General features: G+C 38.8%; 1 protein-coding gene across 4 annotated transcripts in view; it reads right to left on the bottom strand.

Moving 5' to 3' along the window:
• Nucleotides 1–1614: 1614 nt before the first annotated feature.
• Nucleotides 1615–18707, bottom strand: part of FOCAD (focadhesin) — a 381374-nt gene continuing 364281 nt past the window's right edge. For all 4 annotated transcript variants that reach the window (XM_002708074.6, XM_017340978.4, XM_017340982.4 and 1 more), the window contains 5 exons: nt 15149–15326; nt 13895–13992; nt 6099–6350; nt 3984–4059; nt 1615–2006 (listed from right to left, as the gene is read on the bottom strand). In XM_002708074.6, the coding sequence (XP_002708120.1) occupies nt 1933–2006; nt 3984–4059; nt 6099–6350; nt 13895–13992; nt 15149–15326 (678 nt within the window). In that variant the 3' untranslated portion in view covers nt 1615–1932. The remainder of the gene's footprint in view (nt 2007–3983; nt 4060–6098; nt 6351–13894; nt 13993–15148; nt 15327–18707) is intronic.

Raw genomic sequence — 18707 nt, 5'->3', positions numbered from 1 at the left:
GAGGGGAGCTGGATTCTAGTCTAAATTTTCTACATTCCTGCTTCTTTTAAATTCATTCTAGTTGTACCTCTAAGGAGTAATATGTTTAGAAAACAGAAATAGTATAACTACTTTAACTTAAGTGGCAGGAACATTTGGTGACAACATAAAGGTACAAGGCATATCGGAATCCTAAAGTTCCATGGTGCTTGTGAAGCTCCAGGTACTGGGCTATGGCATGGTAGATACAATGGAACCTTATTTCAGCGGTAACATTTTTCTTCCTGATGATCTCATATATGTATGCATCAGTATATTTATATGATTGACTAATGAAACAGCCCTAATGGCAGAGTGAAGGAGGGATTATTAGCAAACAGATCCAGATTAAATGGCAGTCTCAAGCCATTGAGTCATATATAACCCTTGAAGATACTATCAAAAATCTATCAAAAATTTATTTTAGGCCACTTGTCACTTTGATTAAAAAAGATTTGTGCTTATAAAAAAGATTGATCTGGAGAGGAGATATTTGTCTTTTTAATTATTGCTATTATTTCGCCTGCCCAACATTCTATCATATGTCTTCTGAGGGATGAGGAACCTAATTGAGATGATTTGAGAGGGCTTGCCTAACACCCCTCTCTGTGCAGGGACATAGGACGAAGGTGACCCAGGCTTGGTCCAGGGCCCAGATACTACATGTTCAGAGACTCACATATGTTCAAAACTGACCCAGAGTTCTTCCCATGTTGCTTTTGCCATACCTGTAAGAAAAGACATTTTTTTTCCTTTGAGGTTGCTGGCAGCCAATTTGTCAACTATATGGCATGATTCCAAGATGAATAAAGTTTGATGGCATCCTTGGATTCATTTGGTGCTGCTGTGCCTCTTCAGATTCGCACTTAAACTTGTCTGCTTATGAATGAATATTGGGCCGGCACCGTGGCTCACTAGGCTAATCCTCCGCCTTGCGGCGCCGGCACACCAGGTTCTAGTCCCGGTCGGGGCGCCGGATTCTGTCCCGGTTGCCCCTCTTCCAGGCCAGCTCTCTGCTGTGGCTCAGGAGTGCAGTGGAGGATGGCCCAAGTGCTTGGGCCCTGCACCTGCGTGGGAGACCAGGAGAAGCACCTGGCTCCTGGCTTCAGATCAGCGCGGTGCGCCAGCCACCCGCAGCGTGCCGGCCGCGGCGGTCATTGGAGGGTGAACCAACAGCAAAGGAAGACCTTTCTCTCTGTCTCTCTCTCTCACTGTCCACTCTGCCTGTCAAATAAATAAATAAATAAATAAATAAATAAAAATAAATCCATAAAAAATGAACGAATATTATTCATTTGAGGTGAAGCCATTTTGAATTGTGTAAATTTCACTTGCCCTCAAGAAAACAAAGTGTAAGGGAATTATAGCCATCATTAATGAATCTGATTTTGCTAATATTCATTGTCATGTTTATTATTTAAATGTGACAGCATATCTAAAATAATGTTTTCTCAACAAGAGAAAACTTGTCTAACTCCTCTAAGTTAGCCAATAAATATCCTCATAGAGAGTTCACAGAAAATAGATCATAATGCTACTATCACTACTATAGTTTTGGTGAGTGTCTTAAAACAAATAAAAGCCACATGCACAAAATTTATCAGATAATTTTACTAGAATTTAGGAAGGAAGATATGATAACAGTGAAGTTTTCACAAAGAAAACCTGTACACTGAAGTCTACCCAAATAAAATTCATGTTTCTATTTCAGTCTCAAATGGCCTGGGTATCAAAGCAAGGCACTCCTCTTCCGACAAGCATCTGTCAAGTTGTCAGTGATATATCCACCTTTCCAAGACCTTTAACTCTCTGCAACACATCTGAGCAATCCCAGACACCAATTCGGTAAAACTTCTTCCGTTTCTATGGTTTTCCTCATCCAGCTGAGAATGCTGCAGGCTACCACAAAACTATTCACCAACCATATGCTCTGGTCCATACAGCTTTCTTCTTAAATTCTGGGAGACCTCTCAAAGACAGCAGGGTGGCTATGGGGATAAAAAAAAATAAATAAGTACACTGTTGCATTTGGTGGGGCTGCATTTGAAAAGATTATTTTGATCAAAGAATATCCAAATAGATCTTGGCTTTTTGTTATTTGGCTAACTTATTTCAATCAAGCCTTTGGCAACATTTTAATGGTAGAAAAGCATTTAGGGGAAAGGATTTTTTTTAATAAGTTACCCAGAAACAGTTAATGGGAAATTTTGCAGAGTTAAAATGAAAACTGACTTCCAGGATGCCAGTGATGTTCATTTTCTTGATGTGAGCACTGATGACAAGGGTGAGCTCCTTTTGTATAAATGTACTTAGATTTGTACCCTTTTATAAATGAGTAAGATATTGCCATTAAATGTTTAATTAAAGGTCAAAAAGAAAACTAAATTATCTGACCCTATCATAAAAACCATACTTGAACATGCATCCATGAGTCCACATTTTCTCTAATCTGTCACAGATCCCTTAGGGATCAATTTAAAGTAGGAGACTTGTGTGTAATCCCTTTAGGTAATTTATTATATATTTATTTAAAAAATTAATATTAATATATTGAAATTTTTTATAATATAACAATGTAAACCAGAGTTACACAATCATTGTTCATGATAATCAAGTGAAGATGTGCTCCTAGACCCCAAAAGATTCTTTTCCTCATCAGTAGCAGTTGTTTGGGACATAGGAAACTTGGAGCATCCATGGTATTAGGGACTCACAGCCATTAAGAAATTAATTAAAACTTCCTGGGGCAAATGAACAGAGGAAACCCCAGTAACAAATCTCTAGGGATGAATTAAGTGAAAATACAAGGGAAGTTCGAAAAGTTCAGGGAAAATGGAATTAGATCCCTTGCATGTATGGACTTAAAGTAATTTTTTGCACCAGAATAAACATCTTTTTATTCCATTTTTCCATAAACTTTTTGAAGTTTTCTCAAAATTCTGACCACAGACTTGATTTTCAATGAGGTTCTATGGTTTATCAGAATCATGTTGGGGCACTGTTCGACCATACACATGCCTCCACTCAATTTGGGGGGAGGGAGAAGGATTAGAATCAGTGAATTTCTCTCATTTGGCAAACAATAAGTTATACCATACTTAATGCAAAATATGGCTCATATTATGACTCTAAGCTGGACAAATAACTAATCCCAGAGTAGGCCAACAGGTAACTTTATGGAGCTGAGATTTTTTGGTGGTGTATCTTCAGTAAGCAAATCTGAAGACATAGATGACAAGTAAAAGTTGCATAAGGCCACAAAACCAATGTCCCAATGACTTCTCAGACTTGAGCAAAGGAATCTACATAACTTTTAAAGAAATATTTCTATGCTTGTGGATCTTATAGTCATTGGTTTAACAAAGTCAGTAGAGAAGTACAAGGGACATGAAAGGCAGCTAAATATTTGAAGCATGGGAAATATCTGCTTTCCTTGGCAAAACACAATGCAGCTGTTAAAAATACTTATAAAGCCAGCATAAGAACAGCATTTAATGCTTTAAAAAATAATGTAAAAACTAAAAAGGCAATTTCAAGCTTTCTGTGCAAAATATTTCAAGTGGTTATTATTATAAATAATATGTTAAAATAATGTTCACCTACAAAAGGAGGCAAAAATTTCTCATGGAAAATATCAAAATTGCCTTCGGCCAATTGGACTCTGACTGATTCTTTGCTGCTTTTTTCTTGTCTGAATTCTCCAAATTTTAATTAAAATAATATTTTATGATCGTGATAAACCATTTTAAAACTATTTAAACAAAACTAAATTTAAAGGCCATAGAACTGCTTCTAAATCCATTTTCTTGTTAAAATGTCATATTGATGACAGTTCCTGATTACTTTTTTCACCTAAACCAAGAGAAGCCCTTTCAGAAACCAACATGTACTATAATGCCAAACTGCATCACAGACAACAACGGATGGTTTTTCCTGAGTTGGGTATAAAGCATGGAAGAAATTACCTTTCAAAAGATCGCTGGAGTTTGCTGAGAGGGCTTCTTTGGGGCTTTCCATGATGCTGAACATCCAGTCGATGAACTAGGATGACAAGGAAGAACAGCGTCAGTGAAGAGAACCCCCCTGTTCCCATGGTCTGCGTTCATGAATTAGGATGACAAGGAAGAACAGCGTCAGTGAAGAGAACCCCCCTGTTCCCATGGTGGGCGTTCATGAATATCAGTGCAACAGTCCCTAGGCAATACCTGCCTGGGTTGGGGGAGACAAGATGAATCAAAGATCAAGCACAAAAAATGGTGGAGCTGGGCACAAGTCCCATTTAGTCAAATGATCTGGAAAAGTCAAACTTCCTTCCTTTGCTGAAGATCCCGACCCGGCACAAGTTTCAAGAGTGAGGTCACATGAGCCCAGAGATCCCCAGGGTTAAGAACCTTGACGAAGACTCTTAATGAATTGTAGAGTCAAGATTTGAACCTATGTACGCCCGGCTTTGAAGTCATAGATGTTTTCTTTCTATTCTGCTGCTTCCTACCTGGTTCCATATGCATTTTGGCCCAGTCTCCTAGGCTAGCAGTAAATAGGGAACACATTCATATATAAGCTTTTGTTTCTAAAACAAAACATATTTCTTTAGATGAGAGTAGTTTGTGCCCAAGTGGATATGAAACAGAAATTTTAGATGCAAGAAAAAAATGAATAAAATATTTATTGTGTAGAGCCAACTATATTAACTGTGAATAATTCTTGCAAATGAGGTAGTATTTATGAGTTTGATAGATCTCCCTGGATGCAACCAAATTGTTTTTGAATTAGATACAGGGTAATTTCATAGAAGACCGAATGTTACTAATCTTGATTCAATAAACACACACATACACATTAGTGAAGGTACTAGGCATTTTAACTTCAGACTTGGGAAGCTGGGTTGAAGAAAGAGTAAAATAAAGAGGAAAAGAAAATATTCATAGTTCTCTGCATTAATTAATGTTTTTCCCTTTGTTTTTCTGAATTTTGTTTTATAGTAATCTGCTGGTAACTAAATAAATCAAGCATTACAAATACATAATTGATACAAGATGTCTGTACTAAAGTCCAAAGTGAACATAGTATTCCAGTCCGGAAATAACATGAGAGGAGATGACATTTAAATTTAAAATGGAACATAAAACACAAAATTTGGGGCAACAATACTGATGATTATCAGGCTTAAAGGAAAAAAAAAAGACATTTCAACTGAGACAGTCTGTGCAGTTATAAGTACACAGTTCAGAAATATTTTAAAGATTAATGTTCAGATTTCAATAGTAAGAGAACGTTAGTTTTAAGCTTTCAACTTCATAAAAATCAGTTTGATTAAATGGTATTCAAAAAAGAGTCTCCCAACCAAATATACTAAAGATAGGCCAGAGCCAAATATAGAAAACCCAGTATCTACACATGCTCTGCACAACAGCTAGTAGATAGGGAATTTCAATATTCAAAAACAAAAGGTGTTTGCTCAGTTTGGTTTTCCCTGAGGGCAAGGGTGATATTAGACCTTTTCAAAACTCCTTGTGGCATCTAGCTTAGCTCAGGGACACACAGGTGCCTAGAGCATGTCTGTGAATGAAATGAGCTATGGGGAACCTTAAACGTGCCTACAAGAAGGTAGATGCTTCCCACCCATAATTCTCCTCAGATGAGTTCCCTAACCCACCCATGCACTACTGCTCAGTGCCCTCCCCTACTCATGACCACTCTGTCCAACTTATCACACCATCTTGCCATCTTGAATTTGCCCCTGTCTTCACTGAGATTCAGAAATCTCTGAGATTTACTCGGCCTTTCTTCTCCAGGATCAAAAACATATGGGCTTTCATGAAATGAATGACCGTGTGGGTTCTTCTCTCCACCTCACTCCCGACCACAAGCAGGTTGTTGCTGTTGCTACTGTTTTTCATCAGCAGGTGCCCCGAGCCTAGGCCAGTCTGTCTCAGACTCTGCGGTGGCTGAAGTGTGGAGCTGAGTATGAAAACTTGTGGTGTGATTCACGTTTCACTTAACTCCATCTCAATGCTACAACAGAAGCTGCTGAAGAAAAGAGTAGTCTGTCCTGCCAAGCAGCTGGGTGCCAACCTCACCTTCTGAGTCTGTTCCTTCCATGGCTCTTTCTGCAGCAGAAGAAGCATGCTACTTGGAAGCAGAGTGAGAACCTCCTGCAGAGTAACCTTGTGCATTGGACTCCTGCCAAGGAAGCTTGATGATTGCTCGGCCTGGTCATTCTCCTGATGCCATGGCAACCAACTGGCACTGAGGCCAAGGAGGAGAGGGGCAGCATGGTCTGCCCATGCAACCACTGCAGTTGCAAATATCAGCAACAAGAAGTCCAAAGCCTACAAAGGAAATTGGAATAACATTAGGTCATATGTTTTAACAATGCAAACTAATGTCCTCAAACACTCAGCTCCCATCTTGAGGCGATGTCATCTTTGCATTCACTAAATGGCTTTTCCTGCCCCATTTCTACCCCAGAGAAACTGCGCTGAATAGCAAACTCAGTGTTCAAGATTAATGAAGAGACATTTTAGGACTTTGGAAGGTTTTTGAGGTTCTCTTAAACGCAGATAGAAGATCTAATAGTTATCACCACCAGCCTCACATGGTCCTGATGTATACCCATCTGCAGAGCCAAGTGATTGTGAGACCTAAGTGTGATCCAGTTTCATACAAGTCTGAGCAGAAAAGCAGCTGCCTTCATCACCCCTCTCCTATCCTAAGGCAGACAACAAGGATGCACAGAATTATGTATTGGGACTCAGTATAGGGCTGGTTAAAAAACAAAAACAGAAAACACCTGGGCATATCCCAACAGTCCCAGTCCCTAGGTCTGTGTTTGCAGACAGAGCCTTCAGATTCTCTCTGCAGTGCCACAGATCTGTGCCTTAATGTGTGGATTTGTTTCAGCATGTATCACTGCTGGGCCCTGAAAGTACCCAGAGCCTGGTGACTGTGAGACCCAGGTGTGATCTAGCTTGGTGCCAGTCTGGGTAGTAAATGGGCTTCCTTTATCCCTATTATTTCCCTATTCTTGGATAGACAAGGAAGAGAAAAATATCAGGTCTGTGTCTTGGGACTCAGTGGCAGGCTGGGGAAACCAAGCGTTGGGCAAATCCTAACAGTCCCCATTCCAAGGTCAGTACCTAATGGTGGGGCCCCTGGACCTGTCACAGTGCCAAGTGAATCCTGTAGCCATAGTTGATCAGATCTATATCCCAGCTACCATGATATTTGGCTGGTTGAAGTGGTCTCAAGTTATGAGTCCATCTCCATAGCAGAGAGACCATAACAGTATAGGCTTTGGTCCTACCTTCATCCTGCATTGGCCTCAGCAGGCTCCAGACTCTAGGTATGATCTAGCATTACAGCATTGGTGGCCACAGGACCATGCATCTAGGCCTACCCCGACCCCAAGAAAAGATTTGTGGGGATGAATAACTCCTTTTCTAAACAGTTTACCAGTTTAACAAACACATATACTGCAGATTTTGGGAAAATTGGAGTTTGGGTCATCCTCTAGCACTGAAACAGTGACAAGACTCCACTAACACAACTGTGGCAAACCTCACCTCAGGCTGCTCACTTATGTTAAAATAGCAGAAGTGCCCATGGGCTCACAGAAAATAGGCAGACTTCTTAGAATTTCTGGAAAGATAGTCATAAATGAAGCAGGAATATGGAAACTGTATAAATAAACAATCCTTCAATGTGAAGATGACACCAAATGCTAACAAGCATCAAGAACTCTTTGTAGGGGCCTGTGTTGTGGCACAGAGGGTTAAGCTGCCACCTCTGACACTGGCATCTCATATGGGCACTAGTTCATGTCCTGGCTGCTCCACTTTTGATACAGCTCGCTACCTGTTAATGTGCCTGGAAAAGCAGCATAAGACAGCCCAAGTGTTTGGGCCCCTGCCACCCACATGGGAGACCTGGATAGAGTGCCAGGCTCCTGGCTTTGGCTCAACCCAGTCTCAGCTGCTGTGGATATTTGGAGAGTGAACCAGCAGATAAAAGATCTCCCCACTACCCCTCTCTAACTTTGCTTTTCAAATAAATAAAATAAATATTTTTTAAAAAAACTCTTAGCAAACTATGATATAACCAAATAAAAAATTAAAATAAATAAAGTGCCAGGGATGTAGAAATCAACATTTCTAAATGCTTGGGTGAAGAATTTAAAATAAATGTTTTTAAAAAACTCAATGAATTTAAAGAGAATACAGAGAAAAGTTTGATGCTGTATCAGAGAGAACTTGACAGAGAGATAGAAGTAATTAAAAAAAAAACAACAGAAATCCTTCAAATGAAAAGCATATTTACTGAAATTAAAAATGTGATAGAAGGCATCAACAGCAGAGCTGATCAAACAGATAAAAGAATCAGCAAGCTTCATGACAGGCTACTCAATAATACACAGGTTGAGGAGAAAAATAAAATTAAGAGGCATGAAAAAACTTACAGGAAATTTGGGACAGCGTGAAAACAGTAAATATCTAGGTAACTGGGGCTCAAGAGTAGTGTTAGAATGCCAAAAGGGTAGACAGTGTTTTCAAAGAGGTAATTACAGAACACTTCCCAAACTTACAGAAAGATATAACTATCCAGGGATAGGAAGGTCAGAAGTTACCAATTAGATTCAATCCAAGTTTGTCCCAAGATATATTATGATCAGGCTCTTCAAGGTTAATGATAAAGTGAGGATTCTCAATGCTTTAAGAGAAAAAGTAAAAACAGATAAAAGGGGTCCAAATTTAACTGACTGCAGACTTTTCAGCATCAATCTAACAGGCAAGGAGGGAGTGGCGTAAGATTTTTGCAGTACCAACAGAAAAAAACTGTCAGCCCAGAATATAATACCAAGCAAAGTTAACCTTCAGAATTGAAGGAGCAATAAAAACATTCCAAGGCAAACAAAAGCTGAGAGGATTTATCATCACTAGATCTGTATTATAAGAAATGCTAAGGAGATACCTAAAGAAAGAGATATTACTGACTAAGAATAAAACATTAGAAGGTAAAAAACTAAGAAGTAACATTAGTATACAAATTAAAAATGTTCTAATACAGTGCACATGGTATATAAACCACTACGTCTTTACTAGGACACTAAAAAGCAATAAATAATAATAAATACATTAATGTGTTAACAGACAACACAGAAAGAAAATGGAACATCAAAAGTTCAAATTATGGGGAGAAAAGGAATGCAAGTGTAAAGTTCTTTATTTGTACTTCTTATCTCTTGTTTCCAATCCAATTTTTACAGTCATGTAAAGTTGAAATCAATTTCAAAATAGCTTGTTATAACTAAAATACAGTTTTTAAGTCTCACGGTAATCATAAAGCAAAAAATTGATAACAGACAACAAAAATAATAACCAAGCTATCAAAACACCCTACTAGTGAAAATTACTTAGAGAGAAAATTACTAAGATAGAAAAGAACTATAACAAAACAAAATCTTTAAATCTTATCTACCAATAATTACCTTACATGTAAATGGATGAAACTCACCAATTAAAAGACAAAGAGTAACCAAATGGCTTAAAAAAAAACCCAAAATGAGATCCAACTATATGCTGCTTACAAAAAAATTCATCTTACCTCTACAGATACACGTGAACTGAAAGTGAAAGGATGGAATAGTGCATTCCATGAAAATGAAAAAAAAAAAAAAAAGCCAGCTATAGCCATTATTATATCAGATAAAACTTTAAAATCAAAATCAGTAAGAAGAAACAGATATCATTATATAATGATAAAGAGTTCAATTCAGGAGAAGAAAATAATAAGTATAAATATATGTGCATGCAAGATTGAAACATCCAAATACGGAGGCAAAATATTAATAGACCTAAATGGGATGATAGACTCCAATATAATAATAGTAGACTTTAAGAAGATAAAGACAGAGTTTAAAAAGAAAAAGATACAGGCCAACATCCTTGATGAGCACAGATGCAAAAATCCTCAACAAAACAATAGCCAATTGAATCTGATAGCACATTAAAAAGATTATTGATGCTGATCAACTGGGATTCATGCCAGGGAGGTAAGAATAAAAATAACTAAGAAGATTCCACATAGCAAAGGAATAACAGAAATGAAGAGACAAACAATAGAATGGGAGAAAAAATTTGAAAGATACGTATCTGACACGAAATTAATAATCAGACTAACGAACTCAAACATCCTAGAAGCAAAGAACAAAGAATTCAATTTTTAAAATGGGCAGTAGATTTAGATAGATATTTCTCAAAAGGAGACACACATGGTCAATAGGTACTTGAAGAAAAATGTTCAACATCACTAATCATCAGAGAAATTAGAATCAAAACCACATTAAGGAATCATCTTACTCCAGATAGACTTCTGGTTTATTAAAAAGACAAAAGGTAGTAAGAGCTGGCCAGGATGTGGAGAAGAGGCCACCACTGGTGGTAACGTAAATTAGCACAACCATTGTGGAAAACAGTATAAAGACTTCTCAAAACACTAAAAATAGAACTACCATGTGACCCAGCAATCTCACTGTTGAGTAAACATCCAGAGGAAACCAAATCATTCTGCTGAAGGGACATTTGCACTCCGTGTTTACGGAAGCACTATTCACCATAGCTGAGAAGCTGAAACACTCAAGTGTCCATCCGCTGATGAATGGATAAAGAAAAGGTGATACATATATACAATGAAATACTATTTGGCCATATAAATGATGAAATTTTGTCATTTGCAGGAACATGGGTGTAAGTGGGGTCATTATAGTAAAGGAAATAAACGAAGTACAGAAAGACAAGTACCACGTGATCTCTCACTTGTAAGTACAGTCTAAAAAATTGACCTCATAGAAGTTGAGAATAAAATGATAATTACTGGAGTCTGGTGAGAGTAGGATGGAGGGAGGGTTAATTCATGGGTACTCAGTTACACTTAGATGTAATTAAAAAGTTCTGGTGTCCTGTTGCACAGTGGAGTGGTGACAGATAAACATAATGTACTATATATTTCTCTAACTAAATGAAAGGATTTTTGAATGTTTTCACCATAAGGAAATACTAAATATTTGAGGAGAAAGATATGTTTACTTTGCTTAGACGTTAAACTATACCTATATTGAAAAATCACATGGTGGCCGGCGCCGCGGCTCACTAGGCTAATCCTCCGCCTTGCGGCGCCGGCATACCAGGTTCTAGTCCCGGTCGGGGCGCCGGATTCTGTCCCGGTTGCCCCTCTTCCAGGCCAGCTCTCTGCTGTGGCCAGGGAGTGCAGTGGAGGATGGCCCAAGCCCTTGGGCCCTGCATCCCATGGGAGACCAGCATAAGCACCTGGCTCCTGCCATCGGATCAGCGTGGTGCGCTGGCCGCGGCGGCCATTGAAGGGTGAACCAACGGCAAAAGGAAGACCTTTCTCTCTTTCTCTCTTTCACTGTCCACCCTGCCTGTCAAAACAAAAACAAAAACAAAAACAAAAAACAAAAAACGAAAAATCACATGGTAACCCATAAATACGTACAATCTTTATGTCAGGTAAAATTTAAAAATTTTTAAATACTCCTTATCTTTATGTGTAATCTGTGTTTTTAGATTTTTGTAAAAAAACAGAGAACATTAACAAAAAGTTAGGAAATCAGAAGAAAAAGAGGACAGATCATAAAAACTTTCAAAAGGATCCATTCCTCTGTCTAAAGAATGGACCTTGAGTTTTAACTGCTCATTTCCATGCTAGTTGCTCTCTATTTGGGTTAAGAAGGCCTAAACTTTGTCAAGGAACATTAAAGTTGGTTTTTAAATTGGGACACCATCTGTTAAAATTCCTAATCTCACAAATTAAAAACTCAAAAAGCAACTCTTCAGAAAAACTGGGCATAATTTTAAAGAACATCTCATCACATATAAATTTTATTCCCATAGTAAACAAGACAATCATGAAGCATGCCCACAGGAAAAATTCTACTATTAAAAAAATGCACAGTAGCCAGCCACATCGAGTAAATGAGGGAAGAAGCAAGGGAATAGCTGTCTTCATCTTATATATTAATCTTTGTATTTTTAAACTCGCCCATTATCTGTGGTTCCTACTTTTGGGGAATCCTAGGTCAGATTGCGGGTTTAATGAAATCTCTCTACCGATATGTGCAAACATGTACCTAAGAACTGGTACACACACGTTATTCACAAGCACTTCAGGAACCTCTGCAATCCAGATTTTTTTTTCAACTTTCATTTAATAAATATAAATTTCCAAAATACAACTTTTTGAATTATAGCAGCTTTTCCCCCCATAACCTCCCTCCTACCCACAACCATCCTATCTCCTACTCTCTCTCCCATCCTATTCATCATCTCTTCATCACGATTTATTTTCTTTTTTTTAAATATTCTTTTTTTCTAATTTGACAGAGTTAGACAGTGAGAGAGAGAGACAGAGAGAAAGATCTTCCTTCCGTTGCTTCACCCCGTAAATGGCCGCCATGGCTGAAGCTACGCCGATCCGAAGCCAGGAGCCAGGTACTTCTTCCAGGTCTCCTACGTGGGTGCAGGCACCCAAGCACTTGGGCCATCCTCCACTGCATTCCTGGGCCATAGCAGAGAGCAGGACTGGAAGAGGAGCAATTGGGACTAGAACCCAGAGCCCATATGGGATGCTGGCGTTGCAGGTGGAGGATTAACCAAGTGAGCCACGGTGCCGGTCCCGCGATTCATTTTCAATTATCTTTATATACAGAATATCAATTTAGAATATACTAAGTAAAGATTTCAACAGAGTGCACCCATACAGACACACAAAGTATAGAGTACTGTCTGAGTAGTAGTTTTACCATTAATTCACATAGTGCAATACATTAAGGACAGAGGTCCTACATGGGGAGCAGGTGCACAGTGACTCCTGCTGTTGATTTAACAATTGACACTCTTATTTATGATGTCAGTAATCACCCAAGGCTCTTGCCATGAGCTGCCAAGGCTATGGGAGCCTCTTGAGTTCGCCAACTCCAATCTTATTTAGACAAGGCCATAATCAAAGTGGAAATTCTCTTCTCCCTTCAGAGAAAGATACTGCCTTCTTTGATGGCCTGTTCTTTCTGCTGGGATCTCACTCACAGAGATCTTTCATTTAGGTCATATTTTTTGCCACAGTGCCTTGGCTTTCCAGGCTAGCGAAACTCTCATGGGCTTTTTAGCCAGATCCGAATGCCTTAAAGGCTGATTCTGAGGCCAGAGTGCTGTTTAGGGCATTTGCCATTCTATGAGTCTGCTGTGTATCCTGCCTCCCATGTAGGATCACTCTCCTTTTTAATTCTATCAATTATTATTTGTAGACACTGGTCTTATTTATGTAATCCCTTTGACACTTAATCCTATATTTTTGATCAGTTATGAACTGATCACTTTAACAAGTAAGTTGGCATTGGTACATGCCACTTTGATGAGATTGAATTGGAATCCCCTGGCATGTTTCTAGCTCTACCATTAGGGCTAAGTCCGAGTGAGCATGTGCCAAACTGTACATCTCTTCCCTCTCTTATTCCCACTCTTATATTTAACAGTGATCACACAATCAAGCTATTTTTTTAGACACATGTGGGTCAGAGTAGAGGCCAGAGTCCTGGATTCCCACATTAGGGACCAAACACAGGACCTTGATGTCCCTCTCTTGCTACCATCCTTTGTGTTCTAATTTCTCAAAGAGCAGTCCCTCCAGGAGCAGTAAGAACAGTTGATCCTTTATGGCATTAAAGAATCCTTACCTGTGCTTCTCAAAATCAGAAGGAAAGAGAAAAAGAAAAGCTGGAAAAAGCAACATGTTCCTCTATGGAAAAGTAAATACAAGTTCTACATTTTAAGGAATTACTTTTATACTGTCTTTTAGACTGTACCTCATCAAGAGCCACATTCTGAACAGATGTTGACTGGTAAGCAACATTTCTGATATAACCCATCAGTTCCAAAAGCCACTCCATTCTCTTCAACACACCTGAGAAGAAAAAGATATTTTTCTTAGTAGACCATAGTTTTCCTTGGAAATGTAAAACTGAGAAGTAATCACCAGAACAACTAACCTGATGAGGATACCATTAAATAATTTTTAAGTCCTCTTGGAATACCTGAGGCTTGTGACTGCCCCAACACTTTTCATATCAGCTAACTGTATTTTTTATCTTTATTGTCAAAACCTAATTTATTCTTCAAACCTCCCTGCCTGCAAGTGACAAAATGCTTTTACTGGAATTTTTCTTAACATTAAACACACCGGGAGAAATCTGGCATGCCAAGTAGCCAGGAATGTTAAATCTTGGGTAATTAGTTGTTTTTACAGTCCTCCTTTACTTAAGTATTCCCAATTTATGCCAGAATCACAGAGGAAACCTAACACAAAAATACAAAAAGAGAAATAAAAACCAGCCATTGTAGGGTAACTGGAGAATAAGCATCAGCATAAATATTGATTTCTTCTTTTTTTTAATTGTTTAAAAATGAGAATTCCCATCACTGTAACTACTACTTAGGAATGTTTATCCAAAATTTAGTGAATAAGAGGAAAATGGAAATTACACTTGAGAGCTGGTTAGCTAGAACTAAAGGTAATATCAAACTTATTTTAGTTTATTACATGCATCTTCATGCTTAATTGTAAATGCCTTGTAGATTTCTTCCTGGTATACTTTTGGTTTAAAGTAAAAAATTCAGTTTCTCATCACAGGTTATTTTCAATGTAAGTGCAGCTAGAGTTCGGTATTATCCCCCCTGAGAAGTTCTTCTGTAGTGTTCAGTGACTACTCAAAAGCCATTTTCACAAAGTCACCTAACAGAATCTATAGATCTCTTGGGTATTTGGGAAATTGAAGTTCAACAGGCAGAAACAACCTGGTACACTAGTTTGTACCCCTGAAGGTCCAGTGGGCCAAATTAAAAATAAAATAAACCCTCAAAAAAATCTATTCCCTTCTCTAAAATATAGATATTGTGAGCTACAACTACTCATTTCCATCCAAGATACTTAGGGTAAGAAGGCTTACCCTGTGTATCAAGAAGCACGAAGTGAGTTTTTGTTTGAGAAAACAAATACAGCCTAAGAGGGACAGCACGCAGATCTATTTCCATTCTGGGAGTTCACCCCAGCCTGGCCTCACCTGTGTTAGCATGGCTCACTATCCGTGCCTGGTATAAGCCCTGCAGAATCATCCAGGCCAGCGTTTCTTTCTCATGGTGCTGCACAGCAACACTGATGATATCAGTCAAGCTCATCAAGGGGAATCGTCCTTGAGAGACTAAGTACAGTTTGACAAAGGCACTCTTTTCTATGTTGCTCTGGAAAAAAGTAAATTATTCAGTTGCTATTAAATTAACTGAAGTAGCTATGGAACCTTAGGGCAGAGGCAAAACAGAAAGGATGAGCTTGTGCTATTATTCTAAATGCTAAGCTGTCCAGTTCCAGCAGCATCTGACCTACCTGCCAGTGTGCTATATTAAAATGTACATACAATAGCAGGTTATAATGTCACCTCTTGTCTCTTCATAAAAACTGTAACTGTGTTCAGAGATTAGTAAGTAATGGTATTTAGTAAGTACATACAAATAATAGTGAAATAACTAGTACATATGGTACTTATCATATGCCAGCAACCATTTTAAGTCCTTAACATGTATTAATTCAGTTGCTTTCAAAATATGGTACTTACACATCTCGGGGATCTCCAGGCCTTTCAGAGATTCTGTGAGGTCAAAACTCTTCTTATAATGGCACCAAACTATTCTAGTATAAAAACTATTCTAATATGAAAAATTTGTATTTTTCACTGTCATATGTAATTTTTTAAAGGCTATTCCACTTAAAGTATCTTTGTAAACAATAAAAATTACTAATTTCATTAGCCCTTGGCCCTTGAGTATACATTTTTTTTTTTTTTTTGACAGGCAGAGTGGACAGTGAGAGAGAGAGACAGAGAGAAAGGTCTTCCTTTGCCGTTGGTTCACCCTCCAATGGCCACCGCGGCCGGCACGCTGCAGTCAGCGCACCGCGCTGACCCGATGGCAGGAGCCAGGTACTTATCCTGGTCTCCCATGGGGTGCAGGGCCCAAGCACTTGGACCATCCTCCACTGCACTCCCTGGCCACAGCAGAGAGCTGGCCTGGAAGAGGGGCAACAGGGACAGAATCAGGCGCCCCGACCGGGACTAGAACCTGGTGTGCCGGCGCCGCTAGGCGGAGGATTAGCCTAGTGAGCCGCGGCGCCGGCCGAGTATACATCTTTTTAATAGGATGTGTGACATACCAGGAAATACACAAAAGGGACTTGCATCACACACCCAGGTGTAAAGGTTGTTTTGTCTCAAGGAAAAATACTGTAAGACTGAAATAGCAACTCTTTTCATGGAACACAATTTACTTGAAAGAATATCTGATGTGCAAACTATGGTTATTCAAACTGGATATTTGACAGATTATTTTCTTAAAATTGAAGGATGCAATCCTGCTACTTTAGAGAAAATACAATACAGTATTTTTGGCCAATGATAAAATCTGAGCCTCCAGGTAAAAATCTGATTCTTGGAAAATGTATTATCTTCTCCTATGAGCTTGGTAGCTTCCTAATATGTAGAAGGCTTTTCTAATCAGATTGATGGTTATATTGATAAATATGATGGTTTGATATTATATAATGAAATGTATCAACATTTGGAGGAGCTCCAAAATTCAGTGATCTAATACTTTCCAAATGACCAACATATGACATTACAAAATTATGCCTGGGTAAAAGACCCAAAGTGCATGACAGATCAATGTTTCTGACATAACAGAGTATGTGAAATTCACTGACACAGTGGAACTAACAGTTTTTGAGGTTTAGTGTAATATCAAAGAAGAATATACATAATTATCTGAGGAGACAATATGCCTTTACCCTTTCCAACTACATGTCTGCGTTAAGGCAAGAATCTCTGCACTTAGTTCATAAAAACATCACAACAGATTGAAAGTAGGAGTAGCCATGAAAATCCAGCTGTTATCAATTAAGACATATATTGGAGAGATTTCCAAACATGCTAAACAATGCCACTTTCACTGCTAATTTGTTTGTGTTTTGGAAATTTTTTTTTACAATTTATATTAAGATGTAATGCATTTTTATTATTACTTTGAAGCAAATATTTAAAAATTTTCCTGGCTTGAATTTCTAACAAGGTAAATATCAAAAATATATCATCCATATTAATAAAAGCACCCTCTCAATAATTTTTAAGAAATTAAAAGAGATCAAAACATTTGAGAACTGCTATACTAACCATTTACTTTGCACACCAACCCTCTGCAGTAGATTACTATTGTTATCTTCCCTTATTTACAGATGAAGAAACTGAAGCATAGAAGTAAGGTAACTTTAAATAATTTTCAACAACTAAATTACATGCTTTATTTCCAACTATACTACATGAATACTAAAATAAGATATAACTAGTTATAGGACTGTAATAATTATGGTAATAAATAATTACTAAGTCCTCACCTAGGGCCAGGCACAATGTCCAGTATTTAGCATGAATCAAATCATTTAATTCTTGAAACAACCTTAAGAATAGGTGCTACTACCTTTCTTATACAAATGGGAAAACTGAGGCAGAGACCGGCCATGAAACTTAACCAGAGTCACATGGATAGTAAATTATAAAGTGAGATTTCAAATAACAGCAATGAGGCTCCAGAGTTCACCCTCTTAAACTGTTCCTTACACAGCTTCTCCCTGCTTAAAACAAGTAAAACAATCAAAATGCTGCTATTCCACATATTCTATACAGTAATTCACAAATCATAAGATGTACTAGAATCAAGGGCAATGTTGTGATACAGTGGGTTAAGCTGCCACTGTGACAGTGGCATCCCACATCAGAATGCTGGTTTGAGTCCTGACTGCAGTACTTCTAACTCAGTTCCTTGCTAATGTGCCTAGGAAAGCAGTGGAAGATGGTGCAAGTACTTGGGCCCCTGTCACCCACATAGGAGCCCCAGATGGAGTTGCTGCCTCCTGGCTACAACTTGGCCCAGCACTGACTGTTGCAACAATTTGGAGAGTGAACAAGTGGATGGAAGAGGTTGGCGCCACAGCTCACTAGGCTAATCCTCCGCCTTGCGGCGCTGGCACACCAGGTTCTCGTCCCAGTCGGGGCACCGGATTCTGTCCCGGTTGCCCCTCTTCCAGGCCAGCTCTCTCCTGTGGCCAGGGAGTGCAGTGGAGGATGGCCCAGGTGCTTGGGCCCTGCACCCCATGGGAGACCAGGATAAGCACCTGGCTCCTGCCATCGGATCAGCGTGGTACACCGGCCGCAGCGTGCCGGCCGCGGCGGCCATTAGAGGGTGAACCAATGGCAAAGGAAGACCTTTCTCTCTGTCTCTCTCTCTCACTGTCCACTCTTCCTGTCAAAAAAAAATTTAAAAAAATAAAAAAAAAAACAAGTGGATGGAAGATCTCTTTATCTCTGTGACTCTGCCCTTCAAATAAATAAAATAAATCTTAAAAAAAAAAAAATTAAGAGAGATCCACCAGAATCGCCTGGAGAGACTGCCAAAACACAAGACTCCCGAGCTGCTGATTCAGTAGGCCTCAAGTGGAGAATTCACATTTCTCTCTTTTTTTCCTTTTTAAAAGATTTACTTATTTATTTGAAAGGCAGTGTTAGAGATAGAGAGAGAGAG

This window comes from Oryctolagus cuniculus, chromosome 1 (genome assembly GCF_051225735.1).
Source record: "Oryctolagus cuniculus isolate XC-2025 breed Fujian yellow rabbit chromosome 1, ASM5122573v1, whole genome shotgun sequence".
NCBI classification, from domain to species: domain Eukaryota; kingdom Metazoa; phylum Chordata; class Mammalia; order Lagomorpha; family Leporidae; genus Oryctolagus; species Oryctolagus cuniculus.
The sequence above is the reverse complement of the archived record's forward strand: the minus strand, read 5'-3'. Positions and strand labels throughout refer to the sequence as shown.